Source organism: Lithobates pipiens, unplaced genomic scaffold (assembly GCF_037356315.1).
Source record: "Lithobates pipiens isolate NorthernLeopardFrog02 unplaced genomic scaffold, aLitPip1_a1.2 Scaffold_19, whole genome shotgun sequence".
Classification (NCBI taxonomy): Eukaryota; Metazoa; Chordata; class Amphibia; order Anura; family Ranidae; genus Lithobates; species Lithobates pipiens.
The window spans coordinates 240,798,477-240,822,514 of record NW_027507764.1 but is presented as its reverse complement, the minus strand read 5'-3'; the positions used below and the strand labels follow the sequence as shown (position 1 = coordinate 240,822,514).

The 24,038-nt window shown below is 41.5% G+C and overlaps 1 protein-coding gene across 1 annotated transcript in view; it reads left to right on the top strand.

Moving 5' to 3' along the window:
- PKD1L1 (polycystin 1 like 1, transient receptor potential channel interacting) overlaps window positions 1–24,038 on the top strand; it is a 358,247-nt gene that overhangs the window by 307,538 nt on the left and 26,671 nt on the right. Inside the window, exons 42-47 of the mRNA XM_077491844.1 lie at window positions 1,736–1,840; window positions 2,436–2,576; window positions 3,278–3,412; window positions 6,879–7,118; window positions 12,464–12,628; window positions 14,394–14,573. Coding sequence (XP_077347970.1) covers window positions 1,736–1,840; window positions 2,436–2,576; window positions 3,278–3,412; window positions 6,879–7,118; window positions 12,464–12,628; window positions 14,394–14,573 — 966 coding nt within the window. The remainder of the gene's footprint in view (window positions 1–1,735; window positions 1,841–2,435; window positions 2,577–3,277; window positions 3,413–6,878; window positions 7,119–12,463; window positions 12,629–14,393; window positions 14,574–24,038) is intronic.

Sequence of the window (24,038 nt, the reverse complement as noted above, 5' to 3'; positions counted from 1 at the left end):
TCCGCTCAAAATTAGCATGGACGGACTTGCCCACACACGACGAACGAACAGTTTGCTGAAACCGTGCGCGATGACGTGAACGGCACGTACGACGGGACGGAAAATACGACTTCCTATACACTGCATTACAACTTTCGGCGTGTAAATCCTTTCTGAGCATGCGCGGAACTTAGTTTGACGAACAAGCCTACACACGAGGGGACTGTTCGCTGAAACCAAGTTTCAGCGGACAGTTTTTCGGAATTTCCGAAAAACTTTGTTCAGCAGACTGTTCGCTGAAACTGTCCGCTGAAAGCCCACACACGGGCGGACTGTCCGCCGAAACACTGTTCAGCGGACAAAGTTGGGCGAACAGTCCCCGCGTGTGTACGCGGCCTTACAGACAGAAAAACCCCCCACCAAACTCGCATTTTTGAGAGGAGCTTTCAAGCAGAAAAGATGCCTAAGTGCGCAAAAAGCTCAAAAAAAAAAAAGGGGGGGAGGAACGGTTTGTGAAAAAAATTGATTATGTTCAAAAAAGCTCATTAAAAAACACTCAAAAGAGCACCAAAAAGCGCAAGCTTCTTCAAGCTTTTAGACAAAGAAACAAAAGCTCAAATGCCTGTAAAAGCAGCTTTTTTTGAGCTGCAGTGTGCATAAGCCCTAAAAATACCCAGTGTGCATGAGGCCATAATCACAGTGAGATGACTTGTCCTAAAATGTATATCTATTTTCTGTTTACACATCTTGTGTAAAGATAGGATCAGACAATGTGTATATTCTGTATCCAGAAAAGCATATTTAATTAGCTTTTTGTTTTTAAATGGCTCTTTGTTTCCCACGATTTTTGTGTTTGTAAAGCTGGCCATAAATGGTTCAATGGGGACCGGATGAATTTTGATCCATCTGTGGCCACATCCGCTTCATTGGGCTTGTTGGAAAATTTTCTCGATCAGCAACTGCACTATTTTGGTACAATGTACCGGGCCTTGTTCTCACTAAGGTTGATTTATAGAAAACCTGCTCACCCCCTACTACCTCTACAATTCTTTTTGCATAATCCCTGCCAGTTATTTTAAACCTACCTGAGATTGCCTAAATTTAATAGCAGCTAGGGCTATAAGCCCCATACACGCTTTCAGTTTTTCTGCTGAGTTTTTTCTTCAGATTTACCAAAACCATATAATATGAGGTCAAACCTTAGGAGTTTCAATTTGTATGCAATCAGGCACGCCTTTCCACTACATGGTTTTTGTAAATCTGAAGGAAAAATGGATAGTATGTATGGGGCTATAGGGATAAATATGCAGTGCTTTGGTGCATATTATTTTGCTGCACAAGCATGCAGTGACATGCTGCAAACAACGGGCAGCGACAGCAAGTATAGGTTGTGCACCCAAAATAAATAAAAAATTAAAACCTAGCAGAAAACAAATATAGATAAAGGAAAGCCAAATATAAATAAATAAAACAAAAAAGACTGTGGTAAGGGGAGGAAAGGGGGTTGCTAAATTGTTGCTAACATACACAAATAAGTGCTAAGTAGGACTGTTGGGTCTCTGAGCTTTTTTAAACATAATTTTAAAGAGACTCCTTTCTGACAGTCTGACGTTGTGCATGCATATTACATGATATTCTAAAGCTCTGCAATACCATTCATATAAATATTTTTGTGAACAGAACTTTAGTATAATGTAATTTGTTCAAAAGAAAAAACAATAATGTTGAAAAAAATATAAACTTTTTCTATTGACAGATGGTATTTCTTTCTATGATACTTGTTTCTTTCTGCATACAACTGAGTACCGTTATTCAGAAAAGCATCAAAACCTACTTTCAAGACATATGGAACTGTTTGGAGGTATGCCATGCACTGATATTTTGTTTTGCACCTGTAGACAAGTTATAAAATCCTCTGGCTTGTAAAAAACTTACCTAAGCCCGATGTGGATGCAGCTTTATGTCCAAGAGCAGCATCGCTCACTGTCTCAGAGGCACCAGTGGGAGCCATTGGCTTCTGCTGTTGTCAATCACACCCAGGTAGGAGGAATCAGGGGGAGGGACAAAGCCACACTGTGTATGTCAATGGACCCACAGACCATGGCTCAGGAGTAAGCCTGCATGAGTGCCCCCATAGCAAGCAGCTTCCCATGGGGTACTCAGCAGGGGGGAGAAGCCAGGAGCAATGGTGGGGGACTCTATCAGTATAGGATGTTTTTTTTGTTGGTGCGACATCAACTTGAACCATGTCTGTTTTTTTTCTGTTGGTTCAGCTTGATTAACTCTATGACTAAGCCCCAGTCTGTGGGGTGAAACATGTCAGAGGACATGGCGTGTGGAGTGGTGCAAGGCTGAGGCCAGCTTATACATGTTACATAGACTGAATAGGGTTGAGCGGCAATTTTTTCATGTCAACCTGACTAACTGTAACATTTAAAAACTTTTATCTTATGCAGGTATCAATAATCATGTTCAGCCTGTGTTATTTCATCAGTCGGTTCTACTATTTCATGTTTGTTGTTGAACTTATTGATCATCTTCAGAGAGGATTTTTCAGACTATTCATAAATTTCAGCTTGATAGCTGATTATGAAAAGGTAAGATTTTTTTGCTACATATTTACCCTCTTGTTATGCTGATTACAGAAAACAGTGGATCGTTTTATTCACCCAATATATTGTCCATTGCTACTGATTACAGGAAAATTTAGATCCCGAGTCTTAATCTAAACTTCAGTTCAGGCCATTTTATCTAAGCAAAGAGCATAAAAAAGTACATTTAATGCATTCCTTTTAGGCCTAGTTCACATTTGTCTGTGTCTTATGCATTTTTGGTGCATTTTTTTAACATGCATTGTAGTATACATTGTCATTATTCTATTGGGCTTCACAGTGCATAAAAATTCTGAGAAAATCAGACATGCTTAAGGATTGTTCTATCCTCCTTTTTCCCACAACAATCTAGGTCAGGGTATAGTAGTTCTGTTGCATCTAAAGGAATTTTAGTTTGTGAGGAATCTTGAAGACTGGATTGCAATGTCAGACAAAGAGTGAGATCAGAACCTTTTATTATACGCCAAAATTGTTACTGACAGCGTCATCATGTGAGGATGGCTGTATATCTCCCCTCCCCTGACTGTATCGCCCTGTGCTGCAGTCTATGTTGGCTAAGAGATCCAACATCAAAAATACTTAATTTTGAATAATATTAATATGTAATAAACAATTAAAATGTATAAGTAAAATACATTTAAAATGTATTCAATTTACCTGATAAAGATTATTTTGTATTCTTATAGTGGTTTCGACGTTTGCATGGGATAATTTTATTTTTCATGATAATTAAGTTATTAAAGATACTACATTATTATAGAATGATGGCTCCTTGTATAGCTCGATTTCACCTTTCTTGCTCCAACTCAACATTTATCATGGTAAGTATATTGTCCACTTATTATTCCTCGAATAATCACTCTATGACTAGAAATATTTTCAGGCTTGACTTTTACTTTGTGGCCAGCTACTTAGGCACCCCCCTTTAAATTGACAATTTTTTTTCATAGGTCACTTCTTTGTCTTTGGAGTGCTGTCTTTATTCCCTTTTTTAGCCCATGTGATATCATCACAGTGGCTAAAAAAAATCTTCTTTCCACCAAAACTGAACATGCATATTTTTGTAACTCTATTGAATAAAGCTTGTTTACAGACCTCAATAGGGTTCCTTTAGTAACACAAATATGCTGTTCACTTTGCAATGGAAGTTGAACTATACATGGGAATTTGACCCAGAGGTGAAGATCTGCTGATTTCCAACATCCAAACAAGTGGAAGCAAAAATGCTGTGTTTTTATTTTCCAATAAGTCAAGCTAATGTGTGCGTGTATTTGTTTAAAGCGGAGTTCCACCCAAAAGTGGAACTTCCACTTTAAGCACTCCTCGCCCCCTTACATTTGGCATGTCTTTTTTTTTAGGGGGAGTGGGTGCCTAGTTTTGAGAGGGACTTCCTGTCCCACTTCCTGCTTCTGACTTCAGGCCACCTAAGCAACTCCTCCTCTCCCCCTAGGCAGGACCCTTCCTCTCTGAAATCTTCTGGGACACGTCACAGGTCCCAGAAGAGTGCCCGTCCACTCGGAGAGCGCAGCACAACTCTTGCATCTGCAGTGCAAGGCAGGCCGTGAAGTCGCAAGCTGTCATTGCCGACTGCCCAGAGTTTCTATGGTGGCACAGCAGAGAGGAGGGGGAGAAGAACGGGGCTTCGGGTGGCTGCATCGCTGGACCGTAGGACAGATGAGTGTCTGTTTATTAAAAGTCAGCAGCTGCTGACTTTTAATAAACTGAAAAAAGCCTGGAACTCCGCTTTAAAATACAGGTATAAAAAATAAAAATTACCATTATAGTTTCCCATAATACAGACATTACAAATAATGTCAATTAGCCACTAGATGGCACTCTTGCATGAACGATGCACATACCAGGCAGCTAGTAATAAAAGTACATACTTATTGACATGAATATGTCACACGCTGTACTATCTCAATAGCCATAGGTAAAGTGGGTTGACTTTTGTGGGAAATGCAGTAGTTTACAATCATTCAATACGGTTCCCCATAATCACTTGGTACAGAAGTTTAGCATGTAAGGATTAAATTACTTGGGTAAAAAAATGTTTAAAAAAACAGAAGACATTGGGAAGTTAATAACACAACATGAGCTAAATGGGCTAAGGTTAGCAGCAGTGTATCGCTGGAATCAGTGTCGTGCCCAGTTCTTTCCAATGTGTTAATTAATGATCTGGGGAGACATAGATAAAAATATTGAAATTTTTGCCGATGACACATTTTGTAGATTTATCAAAAATGATCAGAATACTGATTTGTTATAGAATGATTTTTATAAAATTAAAACCTTCTCAGATAAATGGCCAGTAGAATAGCATTATCCCATACACATTAAAATGGAATACGGTTGGGAAAAACTGAGATTTGGAGTGCTGATAAACTATAAGCTAAGACACACAGGCTAATATCAAGCATTAGCTGCAAAAAAACAACCAATTTTGAGATGTATAACATGGTTGATGAAAACACGATAGTATGGTATTGCATCTGTATAAATCACATCTTAAAATATGGTAACTAAATGAATACATGGGTGCAAAATCTTACTAACAGTAAAACATTAGAAAAATGTGGTATTTTAAGACATGTAAAGTTGACTTAATGAACATGCTCTAATATCGTTGGGGTCAGTAAGAAGATCTGGCAAATTTATTTTGTACAAAGGACAAGGGACGTAAGTTACTCATGAAAAAATAAAAAATGTTAATAGTATAGGAAGGAAGTTGAAAAACATGAGATGCAAAGTAGTAATAGCAAAAAAAAAAAAAAAATGTATTGAAAAAAGGACTTTTTGATTTTCCTGTAACTAATATCCAGTAATACTTTGGAATCGCTGGAGTCTAAAAGAGATATATTACTAATCCCGAGAATTAAAGTGATACTAAAGTCTCTTTTTTTTTTTTTTTTAAATACCAACCATGTTATACTTACCTGCTCTGTGCAGTGGTTTGGCACAGAGCAGCCTGGATCCTCCTCTTCTCAGGTCCCATGTTGGCGTTCCTGTCCCCTCCCTCCTACCCAAATGCCCCCACAGAAAGCCTGCTATGGGGGCACCCAAGCCGCTGCTCTGTGTGTCCATTCAGACACCGAACCGTGGTTCGGCCCCGCACCCTCTTTCTCCTCATTGGCTAAATGACAGCAGAGGAGCTAATGGCGCTGATGCTGTCTCATCAGGAGGGAGAATCCTGGATGACCTTAGCACTTGTGCACATTGCTGGATCGAGATGGGGCTCAGGTACGTATTAGGGGGGCTGCTACACACGGAAGTTTTTTTTTATCTTAGTGTTACTAAACCCACAAGTAAAATCAGTCTGTATATGAAGTAAAGCATGCTTGTTATACTTACTGTGGAACCTAAGGGGTTGATCTTCTGCATTGTGTAAAAAGGCTGTTTGATCCTGTCTTCTCTGATCCTTCCCTGCTTCCACTGTCCCCAATCCATCTGCTGATAGAACAGAGGCTGGGGGACAAGCTGCACATGCTCAGATTGGTGTGTGTTGCTAGAGAGTTATTTTTTTTTTTAATCTTGGGAGGGTGTGTTTGATCAGAACAGGGCCAATCAGCACTGTCAAGACATAAGGGTCATGGGTCCTGCAGCCTCATAGGACAATCAGGGGAGAAAAACTCCCCCTACAATCTTTAACTAGACACTGATAGAAGTCACAAGACTGCTATAACTGCTGATGAAAAAAGGTATTTTTAAACTATTGCATTTCCATGTTCTGTGTACTGTGGTAGACCATATATAGTGATTGTAGAGTCCTGGGTTTACTAAAACTTTAACACATAGAATGCATTAAGATAAAAATCCTTCTGCTTTACAACCACTTTAAGCTGACTGCCCTTGGGGCCTCCTATGTGGCTACATTGGAAATAATTATACAGTTCTAGGTCCCCTGGACCAAATCCGCAGAAGTTTAACTTGGCAACACTAGGGTCGCAGGTTTGAATCCCAACAATGACACTACCTGCCTGGCATTTGCATGTTCTCCCTGTGCCTAAATGGGTTTCCTCCGGGTACTCCAGTTTCCTCCCACACTCCAAAGACATGCTGGTAGGTTAATTGGCTCCTGTCTAAATTGGCCCTGTATGAATGTGAGTTAGGGACCTTAGATTTTAAGCTCCTTGAGGGCAGGGACTGATGTGAATGTACAATATATACATAAAGCGCTGCATAAATTGACGACGCTATATAAGTACCTGTAATACAGTAAATAAATAAATGGATAGATAAGCCTCATGGGTATTTAACTATATTCCTTTTTTTCTTGTTTCTTTGCAGCTCATAGGGATTGTGTTCATGCTGTGCTATTCATCTCTGGGACATATAATCATTTCCTCTGATCACTATCCTTTCACTAATGTGCTGCAGTGCATCCAGACCACTTTTGCACAGTTCCTCAGAATCCATACATCAAAACATATACATTTTTTTAACGTGCAGGTCAAATGTAACCAAGCCTGGGTGGCTGGATTATATGGAATACTGTTTTCTGTTTTTATACTTCTATGGACTGGATTGGTAAGTATAGAAGCTCAAGTTTAAAAAAAAAATGATTAAAGCTACTCTGTCACAAGCTTTAAGTGATGAAAAGAAGATCTCGCTCCTAAGCAAACAAACAGTACTTACCTGTCTCGCTGCCTGCTCCATCAAATTGCTGCGTTGACAAAAGACCCTTGCTGAGAGATGTTCTGCAATTGACATATCTGCTTTGATTTTCTGGAAGCTTTTTATCTTTTAAAACTAGCGACAACAGCTTTAAAATGGTATTCAACCCAAAAAGCAAATATTTATAATTTTGCAGCTTGCCAATTCTTAGATGTGATGACTGCATTTGTTTTTCTTTAGGCTTTATTTGCACCTGGTGATCCAGCCATTAAATCAGTTGTTTTTTCAAAAGAACAAGCTGTCCTGTAGATGTAGAGGGTTGAAACAAACTGTTTAATACTAACAGGGTTGCTTACAATGATCAGCGTGTATTTATTTATGTAAAACATTTATCCCAAAATGAAAAACAACTGTAGCTGTAACAACTTAAAGTGTTAGCTGGAGTTTGGCTTCAATCTGTTAGTGTAACTAAATCTGCTAGTACATCTAACACTCTCCTTCCCCTTAGACTAAAAGTGCTGCTGTCCAAGAAAACAAATGCAGTAACCATATCTAGTGGTTGGTAAGCTGCAATATATTACATTTTGTGGTTTTGGGTTTAATACCACTTTAACTTGTACTAGCAAAGTGTGCTAGATCCTAGAAAGATTACTTTAGAATGGTGTTTTATCTTACTGAAATTGTGGTTAGTTATGTATCTTGTATAGTATTTTCTAATGCCTTAGTGTAAACAGTGTTTTAATAAGCCTTCAGAAACATGATGAAGGGATAGTATAATATTATGACTGCCTGAAAATTGCACAACTGTGGAAGATGTTTGCTCATGCACAGATAAGTTAGCATGGTCATCTGGAATGCAGCATATAATTGTAAAATGTTGATATTTGCACATGGCACATGAAAGATGGCCGAATGTGTATGGAATGATGTGATGCCTCTGTCCTGTAGCTTCTTCGCATGTTGTTAATGCATTCTGTATCCTATGCTAACATCCCCTATATTTACGAAAACTAAATACCACTGTGCTGTTAAAGACTTTTATTATGGCCCACGTATGTGAGACCATATTAATGTGGTGGGTTTGTCACGGGGGTTATCCTTGTCCCCAGTATTTTTTAGCACATGGCACTGCAACAACCAAGCAACTGTAGTTCAATAGATCCTAGATTGCCATCTTGCTCACGCCAGAGAAATGTAATGTAATGGGACTTTCTGTAGTGTACCCTTTCCTTATTGGTTTGGGCAATTCATGGGCATGTTTTGGTTCCTTAGCTTGGGGCCTATCAGGTTTCCCATGGCTATTAAGTGAGAGCCTCTAGACATCACCTCTCTTGGACACCATGTGAGTAATCCAGACTTAAATATGCAAAATCATGTAGCACAACTTAATATAAGATGATATCAATCACTTAAAAATGCCAAAGTCCATAGTGTAATATTTTAAAGCTGTGCTACATCACTTTCTATATGTAATTTTGGGGGTGTGGTGAAATCGCCGTAATGGTGTTTGAGCAGCAACTTGTATATTCACATATTTGTTTATTTGGTTTATTGTGTTTATTTAAAATCTTCAGACTGCACCAATTTCTTTATTTTATTAGTAATCTAGTCTTGCCTAACCTGAACCTGGAGCCTCCTCTAACCTGTAGGGTTTTTTTCGGGCCTTGGTCCCGCTCATTCCCAAAATGTTTTTCTTTACTGAAGCTCTTTAAATTAACAGTTAGCTTATACCATAATGGTGGCACCACACATAAATGGGTTTCATCAATTGTAATGAGGAAACGGAGAGAGAGACAAATGTCTGCCACAGCGTAGAATATAGTCCTGGCTTTCCTCTAAATGAGGAATGTAGTCAGTATTACCCCATCAAGTGGGAAAAGTCTCTATGCTACACTTGCCCCATAAAGGAACCTAAGTGGAAAGCCTTTCTACAGGCCACATGGTCCTTACGGGAAGGTACTAAATCAGATCAAATTCTTCCCACAGACTAAAGTCCCCTTATACTATCCAGCCAACATATTTATATAGCTATCAAGGAAAACCTCAGACTTGCAGGGTACAATTGCTAAGCTACTTAAGGCAAGGTGCCACCTTAACGCCTTTACAACAGCAATACACATATATGCAATAGCAGAGTGGGTAAATATTAACCCGCTCTGTGGCCACCAGTGTGGAGTCATCAGTGGCCATCAAGTGCAGCCTATCAGTTGCCATCAGTGCGGCCTCATCAGGGGTGTCCATCAGTGCCCACCAGTGCAGCCTATCAGTGGCCATCATTGCGGCTCCATCAGGGGCCACTAGTGCAGCCTATCAGTGTGGCCTCAACTGGGACCACCAGTGTAGCCTACCAGTAGCCATCAGTGCTGCTTTATTAGTGCGATCTCGTAAGGGGCCACCAGTGCCATCTCATCAGTGCAGCTTAAGAGTGCCGCCTCATCAGTGGCAATCCGTGCACCTCATCAGTTTCATAATATCACAGTTTAGTGTATATGTATTGATTATAGCACAGGGCACTTTGCAGTACATGAATTTTCACTGAATGTGAACTGTTTAATGGCTTTGCGTTGATTTCAGAATGGAGCACTTCGCAATCAATGCAAACTTATTAAACAGTCCTTATTCAGTGAAAGATCATGTACTGCAAACTTTGCAGTACATGAAATTAATACATTTTTAGCACAGATCACTTTATTACAATATGATCTGTATATTTAATCCATGCTAAGCACTCTATATTTATTGGCAACTTGGCATATGCACATGATCACTTACAAAAGTAATATTAATTTATTGTACCTGCTGTCCTGGCTGGGTGTTCCCGTCGTCCCTCCTTTCTCTCCCCTCCTCTTCTTTTGTCACAGACAGACCCCGCCCCAAGCCGGGGAGAAGATGCAAGGTAAGGATGCCATGCAGAGGAGGGTTAAATTACGTGCACCCCGTCTGGTCAGTCACCAGCCTTTTTATGGGGGTGCCAGTCGCCCCCCCCCCCCCCCGGCCAAATACGCACCATACTGCCCATAATAATAGCAAATGCCATGTTACAGAGCTGTATTTGTGTGGGAGGAGGCCGCAGGAGCTGGGACTCGTGAGAACGGGTTGGGGGCGGCTTTTTGGTCACTCCCCCCACAAAGTGCCGTCCCAGGCTTGGGCCTTGTCGGCCTAGGCTAAGACACAGCACTGCTCACGTGTCATATCATTACATTACATTTAAGAATATCAGTGCTATATAAAGAAAAAAAACTAGAACAAATTTAAGAGAGGAGCTCCTCTAAGCCCTTGTACACACGGTCGGAGATTCCGACAACTAAATCCGTCGGATTAATTCCGGAAGAGGTCCGGAAGTGATGTTGCATACACATGGTCAGACTAAGTTGTCGGAAAATCCGATTGTACATAACGTGATGACGTTATTTCGTTAGAACGGGACTACGTTCAGGCTAGTAGCCAATAGCTTTGGTCTAGGAATTTGATCTGAGCATGCGTGGCACTTTGTCCATCGGAGTAGGCTACACATGATCGGAGTATGTCCGATAGGAAAATTTTACCGGCAAGTTGGAAAACTTGGTCCGTTGGATATTCCAACTGAAACAGTCCGATGCAGACCACACACAGTCGGAATATCCGACAAAACTGTCCAATAGGAAACATTCTGTTGCAATCTCCGACCGTGTGTACAAGGGCTAAGAGGAGCTATACTATATAGAGGTAGCTACAAGAATCTTCTCACCTGGTGACTGTTAAAACATATGTATGTAAAACAACATTGCAAGCTTAGTGTAGGATAGTAATGCAGTCCACTTCTCTATGTAAAAATTTGAAAATGAACCAAAGCACCAAAGGATGAAAATAAGTGAAAAAACCTCATGTATGTTAATATGGATAAAAAGAACAAATTGCTTTACCACATAATTAAAGCAGCTGCAGTGTGAAGATGGTGTGAATAATTAATAATTGACAAAAAGTTTAACGTGCTAAATGCTAAAAAAATTACATACAGGTAATAAATGATACACTGGTAACAATTAATAAAATTAATCAAACAGTCCCCAGTGAAAAAAAGGTACTTGTGCTAGTGAAGCAATATCCAGTGCTGTGACTTGAATAATAGATGGATGATTCCGTACTTCTTAAGTGCTTTTAATAGGGAGCCCCCCTAATAGATGTGCACTCACCCCTGGGAGTGGACCAACTATAGCTAGTTAGGTCCAATGCGCGTGTGGGGCTACCCCTATGGATATCCTCTGGGACCGATGATTGGCAGCGGTGAATGTTCCTCATATAAATAGATATAATAGAAAAAGCCTCATTGCACAGTACAGTTGATACCATTGATAAAGTTACCTTTCTGAGGACGGCCAATCTGATAGGTCGAAATGCATAGAGGTTGAGTCACTTTATCGTGACACACTTCGGCCTACAAATCAAGCCTTCACTGAGTCAGCAGCTCTATGAACTAACCAGGCGGATTTAACGGATTTACTTATATCTGCTGTACACTCTGGGTGCCAGGACATTAGACGCTCATACATGTGAGTTTAATACCTTTATATTTTTTAGAATAAAAAGCTCTTAATCAACGGTACTGCGCAATGAGGCTTTTTCAATTATATCTATTTATAGGAGGAACATTCACCGCTGCCAATCATCGGTCCAGAGGATAGATATCCATAGGGGTCGCCCCACACGTACATTGGACCTAACTAACGATAGTTACCTGTATGTCATTTTCTTAGCATTTAGTGCTGTATACTTTTAACCACGTCTCTATGTAGGTTTCATGGTAGATTCCCTGGTGCAGTTGCCTCTTGTTAGTTATCATACCCTGGGTAGAATGAGAGGCAACATCACAGGTCGCTCTAGGTGGCTGGCTGCTGACTCCATCTTGGGTTCCCTGGTGGAGGTACCTCTTGGTTGAAATAAAGAGTCGGTCATATAGGTAGTGAATGACAATAAAAGGCTAACAATGGCATAACAATGAATATATAGGACACGTTTGGCAGGAATGGGACAGAACCATCAGGTGTATTCATTGCAGAAATAACACTTTTTTTGCTCCTCTGATTTGCTGTGAATAATATCTAAATAATACAGAACCTATTTTAAATGCTTTCCCATATCGTTTTCAATTGAAAGAAAGTACATAACAATTATAAAAATATGTAATTGATGATTTTTGTCTATGTTGATCGATTTGGTCTCTTATTTTTCATTTTTTGCCATTGTTTTTATAATAATAAATAATTTTTTATATTTAATAGTTAAAAGGAGTCCTCAGTTCAGTAGCAAAATATTCTAAAAAAGTTCATCGCAGCAAACAGTTTGTGACATTTAAAGAAGTTATATCTCATGCAAGAGAACTGATACTTTCAGTTGTTGATCGACACAGACAGAAGAGCACAGACAGCATTTCTGTTTCTGGAAATGTAAGTGACTGAATACTCCAAATGACTTAAAAGGGCAGCAATAAACCCTCTAAGTTTGGAATAATTTCTGCATTTGTTTAGTTGGCAGTTATGCTCAATGTTTTCAAATTCCAGTGACATGGGATTGTGAATGCTTTTTCTTTACCAGTAAGCGCCACCTATTTTAGGGGATAGCCCAGCAAAATACTGTTGATGAATTGATGATGAAATACTGTTGATGATACAGTATATGTATCCAAAACCAATGTCTTGTTGTTTCGCTGTTGCCCATTTTTAAACTTTTTGGGGAGTCTTATATTGTACAGGTAATTTAATTTTTGATATATTTTTTTATGTAGGTAAAAAAAAGTTTTAAAATATTGAATATATCCCTTGTATTAATCAGGTCTAGGAGGTCTAAAGAGAGAGGCACAGATTCTTCACCTGCAAGCAGGGGTGGACTGACCATTCAGCAAGGGCCCCGGGCCACTAGGGGGCCCCATCAGGGTTGCCAGCCTCAGTAAAACCAGGGACAGTATGTAAAAATCTGTGTTTTTTTTTACATCTGTCTCTGAAATGTCCCTTACCGACATCCTTTTGGTCTAAAAATCCTGAGATTATAGCTGCCCCACCTCTCCAGTACCTTCTCAGCCAATAGAAACATGTATGTGTATAATGTGTGTTTGTATATACTGTGTAGCCCCATAATCTCTGATTGCGCAGGGGCTCCATAATCTCCTATTGCCCGGGGGCCCCATAAGTTGTCAGTCCGCCCCTGCCTGCAAGCAGACTTTGCTTAAGTAGGACAAAGTGGTGGTCAGGCCTTTTCTTTTTGGTAGTACAGCCAGAGTACACAGAGAAGGTCATGGAGTAGCTAACCAACCAAGCCTTCTTCAAACTCCAAACACAGAGCAGCACATTTTCATCAGCATCTATAAATGTGACTTCATCTTCCTCCTCCTGGCTTTGCCCACAAGCTGGCATTAAAAGTCAGCTGAATTAATTTAGCACAGCATGAAGAACTTGATGCAGGAGGATGTTTAAGAATTCTTATTATTGGATGTTTAGAAAGAATAGTCTTAAGTCTGCCAAGGAGTTTAAGAGGCTTACATTACAGCACATCAAGCAGGGAAGAGGGTCAATATAGGCTTTAACCTTACAGTATATCTCCTAACTCCACCCCCATGTCCAGCAGCATCCTTGACTAGGCCGGTATCTCTTCCATAGCACATCTTCCTTTTAGTGCATTTTTTTGCTCCCTCAAGGTAGAGAGTAATGGTAATCTATACTAGGTTGGTGCATTTTACATTTGCTTATTTTAATCTGATATTTAAATAATTGATCACCAACCAGAATAGCAAATGTTTTTATATCTATGCTTTAAGGTTATTGAACCATTGGAATATATAAGTTATAAAGAGCCTATCTCAAGTGTACTGTATTACATATTTTGAATTTACCTATATACTCAAATTATATTCATAATTATTTTACAATAAAAGCTAATTCCCTGTGTTGTAGAACATTGCAAATGTGAGTATGCATATTTAGACACTTGTGTATGTGTATGTGTGTACATAATTATACAAAGTGGCCTGATCATACTAGAAGTGCTATTAAATTATAAAATGAGTCTGGGCACAGACAGAACATGATAGTATTGTTGTTTTATCTGGTGTCAGACTTGGTGTACATTTCTTTATATAGAATACAAGATTTGTGAAATAGATTTAAAATGTAGCCACAACCCAACATACTCAGTTGTTTTTTTTTTTGTTTTTTTAAGAATTTCTATTTGGATGAATTTGAAGACCTGATAGATGAGCTTCTGTTCCGACTAAATGCCATATCAGACAGCCTTCATCATTCACTTCCTGTAAAATCCCATAGTTATACTGAAGAAGAGGATGATCACAATAACTTTGATACTTGCTCCAATTTCTCTTTTAAGCAAACAGCCACAGAGGTACAATATAACAGGATATATGAGTGTAAAGATTTATCTACTATACAAACGCCAACCTAGTGACCAAGCAGGGCACTGTAGATCTTGTTTACGAAACCAGACTGAAAAGCTTTTAGCTGTGGTGCAACACATTATGTTATTGGTGTATGCTTTACAGTTGGTGTACAGGTTAAAATTATGACTGTATCATGTAAGGTATCAAAGTGCATTCTGCTCGGTAATTCCAAATACATTGAATGCATTTCTGCCATGTGACAGATGATACAATGATACCGCAAAACTCATAATTAAAAAATGTAATGCCAACATTCTAGTCGACCCAGCATTATTTAATGTTCAGATGACCACAATGATATACTATCTCATTATCTTTAGTTTGGTTGTGTGAGGTTAAATATTCTTGATCTGAACCTAAGTCTACAGTATTGCTTTGCAAATTATGTCTACAATTATCAAACCTTTTCAATAAACCAAGTCTAAAAAAAGGTATCAGAAGTAGTACGTTGGTGATTAAATGAGGAAACCTGTATGAAATGTAGAAATGTTTTAATGTTCACGTAAAGCAGTATTAAACTGAAAAACAAAAATGCATTGTATTGCAGTTTATTAGTTCCTAGATGTGGTGGCTGATTATTTTCCTTTTTTAGGCTTTCTTCCTTTTATTTTCACCTGGTGATCTGGCCAGTAAGTCAGTTGTTTTTCAACTGCCTTTACCAGACCAAGCTGTCCAGCAAAAGTGGAAGTTAGAAGGGTGAGGCAAACCATGTAGCGCTGACATGTACTTACAATGGTCAGCTTTTGTTCTTTAAAAAAAAAAAAAAACTTATTCCAAAAGGAAATAAATTGCTGTTACTCTGTCCCCAGATTGACAATGCTGTTGTCCAAAGGTATCCAGCATAAAGACACCCTAAGACAGAAAATATGTTACTGGCCAGATCACCAGGCAAAAATAAAAAAAGTCTAAAACAAGAAAACTAATGCAGCCACAACATCTACATTTGTAAGTGGCAGTATATTACATTTTATTTTTGGGTTTCTTACCTGGGCTGGGGGGAGGGGGTATTTATATGTTTTATCTCTCTCTATCTATATATATATATATATATATATCTCACAAAAGTGAGTACACCCACACTTTTGTAAATATTTTATTATATCCTTTCATGTGAAAACACTGAAGAAATGACACTGTAAAGTAGTGAGTGTACAGCTTGTATAGCAGTGTAAATTTGCTGTCCCCTCAAAATAACACAACACTCATGCTTAAACCGCTCGTAACAAAAGTGAGTACACCCCTAAGTGAAAATGTCCAAATTGGGCCCAAAGTGTCAATATTTTGTGTGGCCAGTGCCACCATTATTTTCCAGTACTGCCTTAACCCTCTTGGGCATGGTGTTCATCAGAGCTTCACAGGTTTCCACTGGAGTCCTCTTCCACTCCTCCATGACGACATCACGGAGCTGGTGGATGTGAGAGACCTTGCGCTCCTCCACCTTCCGTTTGTGGATGCCGCACAGATGCTCAATAGGGCTGAGGTCTAGAGACATGCTTGGCCAGTCCATCACCTTTACCCTCAGCTTCTTCAGCAAGGCATTGGTCATCTTGGAAGTGTGTTTGGGGTCGTTATCAAGTTTGAACACTGTCCCGTGGCCCAGTCTCTGAAGGGAGGGGATCATGCTCTGCTTCAGTATGTCTCAGTACATGTTGGCATTCTTGGTTCCCTCAGTGAACTGTACCTCCCCAGTTCCTGCAGCGCTCATGCAGCCCCAGACCATGACACTCCTACCACCATGCTTGACTGTAGGCAGGGCCGGATTAACGTAGGGGCGATTGGAGCTGCAGCTCCAGGCCCCTACCTTAATATAGGCCCAGCAGGGACGGACTGACCAATTGGATACTGCACTGCATGAGACGTACCTCCTGCAGCAGGGGGAATCTGAAAGTCGGGGGTGATCGGTGCAGCGGGGAATCACAAGCACCATCACCATGACAGCCTCCCTCTATTGCTCTCCATGAAGCAGCTGAAAGCCATTCCACCTCCTCTACAGGGAGATCGGTGCTTGTAATTGCGTCCCCTCCCCGTACTGACAACCCCAGACTGTCCATTAGATTCCTCCTGCTCTGGGCCACCCCTGTGTATGCAGTACTGACACCTTCCACTGCTCCATTCTCCCAAAAAAGTATTGTGAAAAAAAATGTAAAAAATTAAAAAAATCCAACAAATAATAATAAATGAAGAAAATAATTCAAAAATGTAATAAATAATGAAAAAAATGAAGGGCTCATTCACATGGGTTCTCTTGCGCATACAGTGTGAATGAGTGGTTTGTTTAAAATATTTAATTTACTTTAACCACTTGCCGCCCGCCCTATAACAAAATGACGGCGGCAAAGTGGTTTCAAAATCCTGACCGGACGTCATATGACGTGATCAGGATTTTGAGCCGCTGTGCACCCCCGGGAGCGCACATCACGGTGATCGTTGTTGCAGGGTGTCAGTCTGACACCCCGCAAATACGATCTCGGTAAAGACTCTTTACCACGTGATCAGCCGTTTCCAATCACGGCTGATCACAGTGTAAATAGGAAGAGCCGGTGATCGGCTTTTCCTCACTCGCATCTGTCAGACGTGAGTAGAGGAGAGCCGATCGGCTGCTCCTCTGACAGGGGGGTTCTGTGCTGATCGATTATCAGCACAGCCCCCCCCCCCCCGAGGATGTCCACACTGGACCACCAGGGATGCCACCAGACCACCAGGGATGCCCAAGACAAGGTAAGCCACCCTAGACCCCCAGGGATTCCAGTCAGTGCCACAATGGATGCCAATAAGTGCCCATAATGGATGCCAATCAGTGCCCACAATGGGCATCACTGATTGGCATGCATTATTGTTTGGCACTGATTGGCATCCATTATTACAGTATATTATAATACAATGCCGCCTATCAGTTCCCATCTGTGCCGCCTATCAGTGCCCATCCGTGCCACCTATCAGTGCCCATCCATGCCCATCTGTGCCGTCTACCCATCTGTGCCGCCTACCCATGCCCACCTGTGCCGCCTATCCATGCCCATTCATGCCAATCCATGCCAGCTATCAGTGCCAATGTGTGCCACCTATCAGTGCCCATCCATGTCGCCCATCAGTGCCACCCATCAGTGCCGCCTATCAGTGCCCATCAGTGCCGCCTATCAGTGCCACATATCAGTGTCCATCAATGCCACCTCATCAGTGCCACTTCATTGGTGCCACCTCATCGGTGCCCATCAGTGCCGCCTTATCATTGCCCATCAGTGTAACCCCATCAGTGCCCATCAGTGAAGGAGAAAACATACTTATTTACAAAGTTTTGAAACTGAAACAAAAAAAAACATTTTTTTTTTTAATTTTTTATTTTATTTGTTTAGCAAAAAATAAAAACTGCAGAGGTGATCAAATACCACCAAAAGAAAGCTCTATCTGTGGGAAAAAAATGATAAAAATTTCATTTGGGTCCAGTGTAGCATGACCGCGCAATTGCCATTCAAAGTGCGACAGCGCTGAAAGCTCAAAATTGGTCTGGGCAGGAAGGTGTTTAACCACTTTAGCCCCGGACCAATTTTCAGCCTAAGGACCAGAGGTCTTTTTACAATTTCGCACTGCACTGCTTTAACTGGTAATTGCGCGGTCATGCAATGTTGTACCCAAACGAAACTTGCGTCCTTTTCTTTCCACAAATAGCGCTTTCTTTTGATGGTATTTGATTGCCTCTGCGATTTTTATTTTTTGCGATATAAATGGAAAAAGACCGAGAATTTTGAGAAAAATATATATTTCTACTTTTTGTTATAAGAAAAATCGAATAAACTCAATTTTAGTCATACATTTAGGGCAAAATGTATTCAGCCACATGTCTTTAGTAAAAAAAAATGTCAGTAAGCGTATATTTATTGGTTTGCGCAAAAGTTATAGCGTCTACAAACTAGAGTACATTTTATGGAATTTACACAGCTTTTAATTTACGACTGCCTATCTCATTTCTTCAGGTGCTAAAATGGCAGGGCAGTACAACCCCCCCCCCCCCCAAATGACCCCATTTTGGAAAGTAGACACCCCAAGGAAATTGCTGAGGGGCATGTTGAGCCCATTGAATATTTTTTTTTTGTCCCAAGTGATTGAATAATGACAAAAAAAAAAAAGTTTACAAAAAGTTGTCACGAAATGATATATTGCTCACACATGCCATAGTTATATGTGGGATTGCACCCCAAAATATATTCTGCTGCTTCTCCTGAGTACGGGGATACCACATATGTGGGACTTTTTGGGAGTCTAGCTGCGTACGGCACCCCAAGGAAATTGCTGAGGGGCATGTTGAGTCCATGAAATATTTTATATTTTGCCACAAGTTGCAGGAATATTAAATTTTTTTTTTTTTTGCACAAAGTTGTCACTAAATGATATATTGCTCACACATGCTATGGGCATAAGTGAAATTACACCCCAAAATAAATTCTGCTGCTTCTCCCGAGTATGGGGATACCACATGTGGGGGACTTTTTGGGAGCCTAGCCACGTACGGGACCCCGAAAACCAAGCACTGCCTTCCGGATTTAAATATAAAACGCTACCAAAAAAAACTGTTAGCGATCGCAGGGTATAGGCCTGACTCTGCGATCACTGTAGTTATGTGTTTAGTGTTTTGTAAGTGACAGTGATCGATCGATACTGCACTTGGGTGGGCTGGGCGGAGGGGCAAAACGCAGGTGCCAGCAGGTATCTGGGCTGATCCCGCTAACAATGCGTTTTTTTGGAACCCTAAACTGCTGGGGACGCTAGTATAGATCTGATCAGATCAGATATTGATCTGTTCAGATTCTATACCACTACGGGAGGTTTATGCTTTGTGCGTGGGTGTTAGCGGTACTGGCACTAACCTAGCGCTGCCTGGGGCGACGCAGACCCTGACCCTAAAACCTAATTGATATCACCCGCCGGGTGATCTGGGGGTTAAACCTTTATTGGGTAATAAATGGTGGGTGCCCTGATGCTATAAAAAGCAAACTAACCAGAGTCACCCGTAACACTTATACGGTGATCACTGGTGAAAGGGTTAACTAGGGGCAATCAGGGGGTTCAAATTTTTATTAGGTAGTATATGGGGGTCCCTGGCGCTATATAAAAACCTGACGGGGAACCTTAAAAACTAACTGGCTAACCAGCGTCACCAGTGACACTTATATTGTGATCACTGGTGAAAGGGTTAACTAGGGGCAATCAGGGGGTTAAAACCATTATTGGGTAGTATATGGGGGTACCTAGCACTATAAAAACCTGGCGGTGAACCTAAAAAAATAACTAGCTACCTAGCAGCACTAGTGACAGTAATGCAGCGATCAGAAAAATGATCGCTTAGTGACACTGGCAAAAGGGGGTGAAAGGGTTAACTAGGGGCAATCAGGGGGTTAAAACCATTATTGGGTAGTATATTGGGGTACCTAGCGCCATAAAAACCTGGCGGTGAACCTAAAAAAATAACTAGCTACCTAGCGACACTAATGCAGCGATCAAAAAAATGATCGCTTAGTGACACTGGCAAAAGGGGGTGAAAGGGTCCGGCGGCCGGTGTGTGGGCAGGTCTGCGTGTTCGGAAAGTCCGGCGGACTTTCCGGTGGTTTGTCCGCCAGACTAAGTCCGCCGGATAGTTTGATCGTGTGTACGCGGCATTATACAAGCTGTACACATTGTAGCAAAGTGTAATTTCTTCAGTCTATATCAGACCCCGTCCTCCCCACTTCCCAGCATGGTGTAGCCCAAATCTGATGTTGGAGCAGTTTGGATAAAGTTAATTCAAACACTGGTAAACGTACCTGCACTGTGACCCACACAGGCAATACTACTCCTCTTTATGAAGGTGTAGTGGGGGTTGGCCAGGGGACTCTCACTGCTTTCTGTGGTGGCAGTTGATCTCTTTCAGTTCCCCGATAGCAGCACAACAAAGTCAATGACTGCAGCATTCTCCCCAACAACTGGACAGTGTGCTCAGTCATTAACGATCTCAGGTACCAGGGAGTATTCTCTGCGGTGCCTCTTTCCAACCCAGATAGGGTGTTTGCCAGAAACCAGGTGCATACACTGGGGGAGATTTACTAAAACTGGAGCACTCAGAATCTGGTGCAGCTGTGCACGTTAGCCAATCAGCTTCCAACTTCAGCTTGTTCAATTAAGCTTTGACAATAAAACCTGGATGCTGACTGGTTTCTATGCAGAGCTGCACTAGATTTTGCACTCTCCAGTTTTAGTAAATAACCTCCACTGCCTCCATTATTATCCTCCTTGTATCTCCTTGAGCCCAGGAACCAGCCTTCCCCTTTTTCCTCCCCAGAGCTCCAGTGAACCTAGGAATGTAGTTTCTTAGCCCAGTCCACAAAGCAGGATTAGTCTGTGTGGAACTACCTCTCCCTAAATTCTCAGTTCCTCCCAGCCTTCACGCAGTTGAAGTAATCCACTTCCTATTTATCTGTATGGTAGGTGGGCTTCAACAGGGATCCATCATAGCAATTTTCCCCAACTTCTTGTTTTACTGACAGTGATTTCACCAGAAAGGAAGTGATGAAAAGTCTCCAACATGAACATAGGTGTCATGGTTATGCAGTGATCTTCCTCTGGTTGCTTACCTCCCCTCATGTGTTCTGACTAAGAGGCCACTTCCACCTGGTGGTTTTTATAACCTCTCCTCTAAGCATGGCTCCACCCCAGGCTTCCTGGTTCCTGCTTGCCCTGTGCTCTATGTTTGACTCTGTTACCGACCTTGGCGTGTTCTTTAAGATTCCTGTCTGCCTGTGACCCTGAACCTTTGGCGTGTACTCTGTTGTTCCTGTCTGCTAGTTGCCCCGACCTCTACCGTATCCCCTTACTGTCCTTGTCGTTCCAGCCTGTTGCTTACTTCTCCTGTAGTCTACTGGGAGAGTGAGCTGTAAGACCCTAGCGGCCGCGACCTGGAGCCAGACTGCAGCGAAGTCCATCCTCACCGCTGGAGGCTCTGGCAAACACCCGCTGGCTCTTAGACTCCGCGTCCTGGGGAATCTATGCTCCAGCTCCCATTGGGATCTGTGTTAGTGATCCTGTAGACCTGTGTCCTGAATCTCCCTGGGTATTATCTGCAGCAGTCAGTCCTAAGGTCCACTACATAGCGGTGCACTTCCGACTCCTACGGAGGGCATCTGTCACCTGGTCTCAGGGGACCTGACAATAGGCAGCAGTGCAAACTTGGGTGTGCAAGGAAAATATAACCAAAAGCAGAACATATAAAGTCAAGATTTTTTTTTTCAGATACTTATGTCATCAAAAACCAACACATTTCAAGGGGTCCATAGAGTCACCTATTATTAGGGCTTGGTACTGTTAAATAAAGTCTGGAATTACTTCCCTACCAGGCCAATTCTGACACGTCTCACATACTTATAAAAATCCTAATTATTTTTGCTAGAAAATTACTTAGAACCCTCAAATATTATATATTTTTTAAGCAGAGGCCCTAGAGAATAAAATAGCGGGTCTTGCAATTTTTTATGTCATACGGTATTTGCCCAGCTGTTTTTCAAACTCAAATTTTTGGAAAAAAATACTTTCATTCATTTTAGTGAACACAAACACAATATAATACCTAATGTTTGGGTAAAATATTATGTTACAGCAAGTAAATAGATACGAAATATATCACGCTTTAAAAGTGCGTGTGCCCATGGAATGGTGCCAAACTAGGGTACCTAAAAATCTCCATAGGCAATTCTCGAAAAAGGTTACCAGTTTAGAGTTAAACAGGAGGTCTAGGACTAGAACTATTGCTCTTGCTCTGACGTTCGTGGCCATAATTCACTTGTGTGGTCTGGTCATATGTGTGCAGGACGTTTGCTTTTGCGCGGGGTGGTGGGACGCTTAAATAACATTTTTGGTTTTATTTTAAACTTTTTTAAACTGTCACATTATCTATTTTTTTTTATATAAAATGTAATGCTATCACTAAGGATGAACAGCATCCTTTGTGATATCATGAGTCGTGACAGGTCCTCTTTATGGCCTTTGGTCTGCAGTGCAACAGATCAGACACAGATTGGTCTGATCAACTGCTTCACTGGCCGGTAACTGGCCAGTAAACAAAGAACAGAAACGGGAAGTGAGTAAATTCTCGTTGCTTCCAGTTTCTGACTTCACAGCAGTGGCAGCCGGTGGAATTTTTTTTAGGGGGGGTGGTAAACAGTATACCACCCCACCCCCCCTCCCCGGTCGGTCACTAGCACTTACCCCATCACTGGCCGGCTTCCCCTGCTTGGAGGCATCATCCTTCTGTTCTCCTGCTTTCCACGGGTCATCACGACTGCGATGGCGGTGGCTTTCGTTACCTTCCTCCCTCCTTGACAGCCAATCGGGAGTCTTCTCTTTTCGGCCAATCGGAAAATGGGTCTCTCACCCGCTTCTGATTGGCTGGATTGAGGATCAGTGTTTCAACAGCGAATATAAATTTGCTGTTGTAACACACCTGGGTGGGATTGGAGCGCATTCTCTGCAGCCCGGTGTCCTGAAAGGGGCCAGACAAATGTACAGTGGTGGCCACGGAAGCCGTGTATAGATTCATGCTCTGCATGAATCTATCCATTGCATATAGGGGGTGGTGTGGAGAGAGGAGGCGGCGCCCAGGCACCCCTAATGGACGGGGCCGCCACTGCTTCACAGACACGGAGGAAAGCGTCAGTTCCTCTCGCACTCTCTCTCTCTGTTCACTCCAGAGGTTGCCAATGGGTGGGAGCGCTGTCTCAAGCTCCTGATCAGATGGGAGAGTCACCTCCGCTGCCTTTAGAAGTGATCGAGTGTCTGTACTTAAATCACTTTTACAAGAAAGAGCATCAGCTGCTGCAAATTTTGATACTTGGATGACGCCTGTAACTGCAGGCATCATCCTGGTACAACCACTTAAAACCCAGGACGTCATATGACATCCATCCAGGGGAAAGTGGTTAAAATTCAAGAGATTCTAAGGGGTAGTCTATCAAGCACTCCAGATGCCTGTTGCTCTAGACAATGTATTTCACACCCAGTCCCCACTCAAGCAAAAAGCCAACCTTTTTCCACCTTTAAAGTGAATCATTCCAATATACTGTTTAAGACGTACCTGAGCAAAGCTACCGCACTCCACTAACAGGGATTCTACCCCTCCCCTAATCTACAAAATAAATATTTCTGTCTTTGTTGCTGTTGGCGATTCATCCTCTCTTCCTGCCTGCCAAAACTACTGTCAGCAGAACAGGAAGTAAGAGAAAATACCTCAAATGCAGTACTGGATAGCATTAAAACTTAACAGGAGTTCTAACCCTTCCTCACTCTATTCAAAGTTTTTATCATGGTCTGCGACTCCACTGGGAAGTTTCACCCTGTACCTTAGTCCTGATGACCAACTGTCTCATCTTGGGGAGATTTCTCTCACTTCC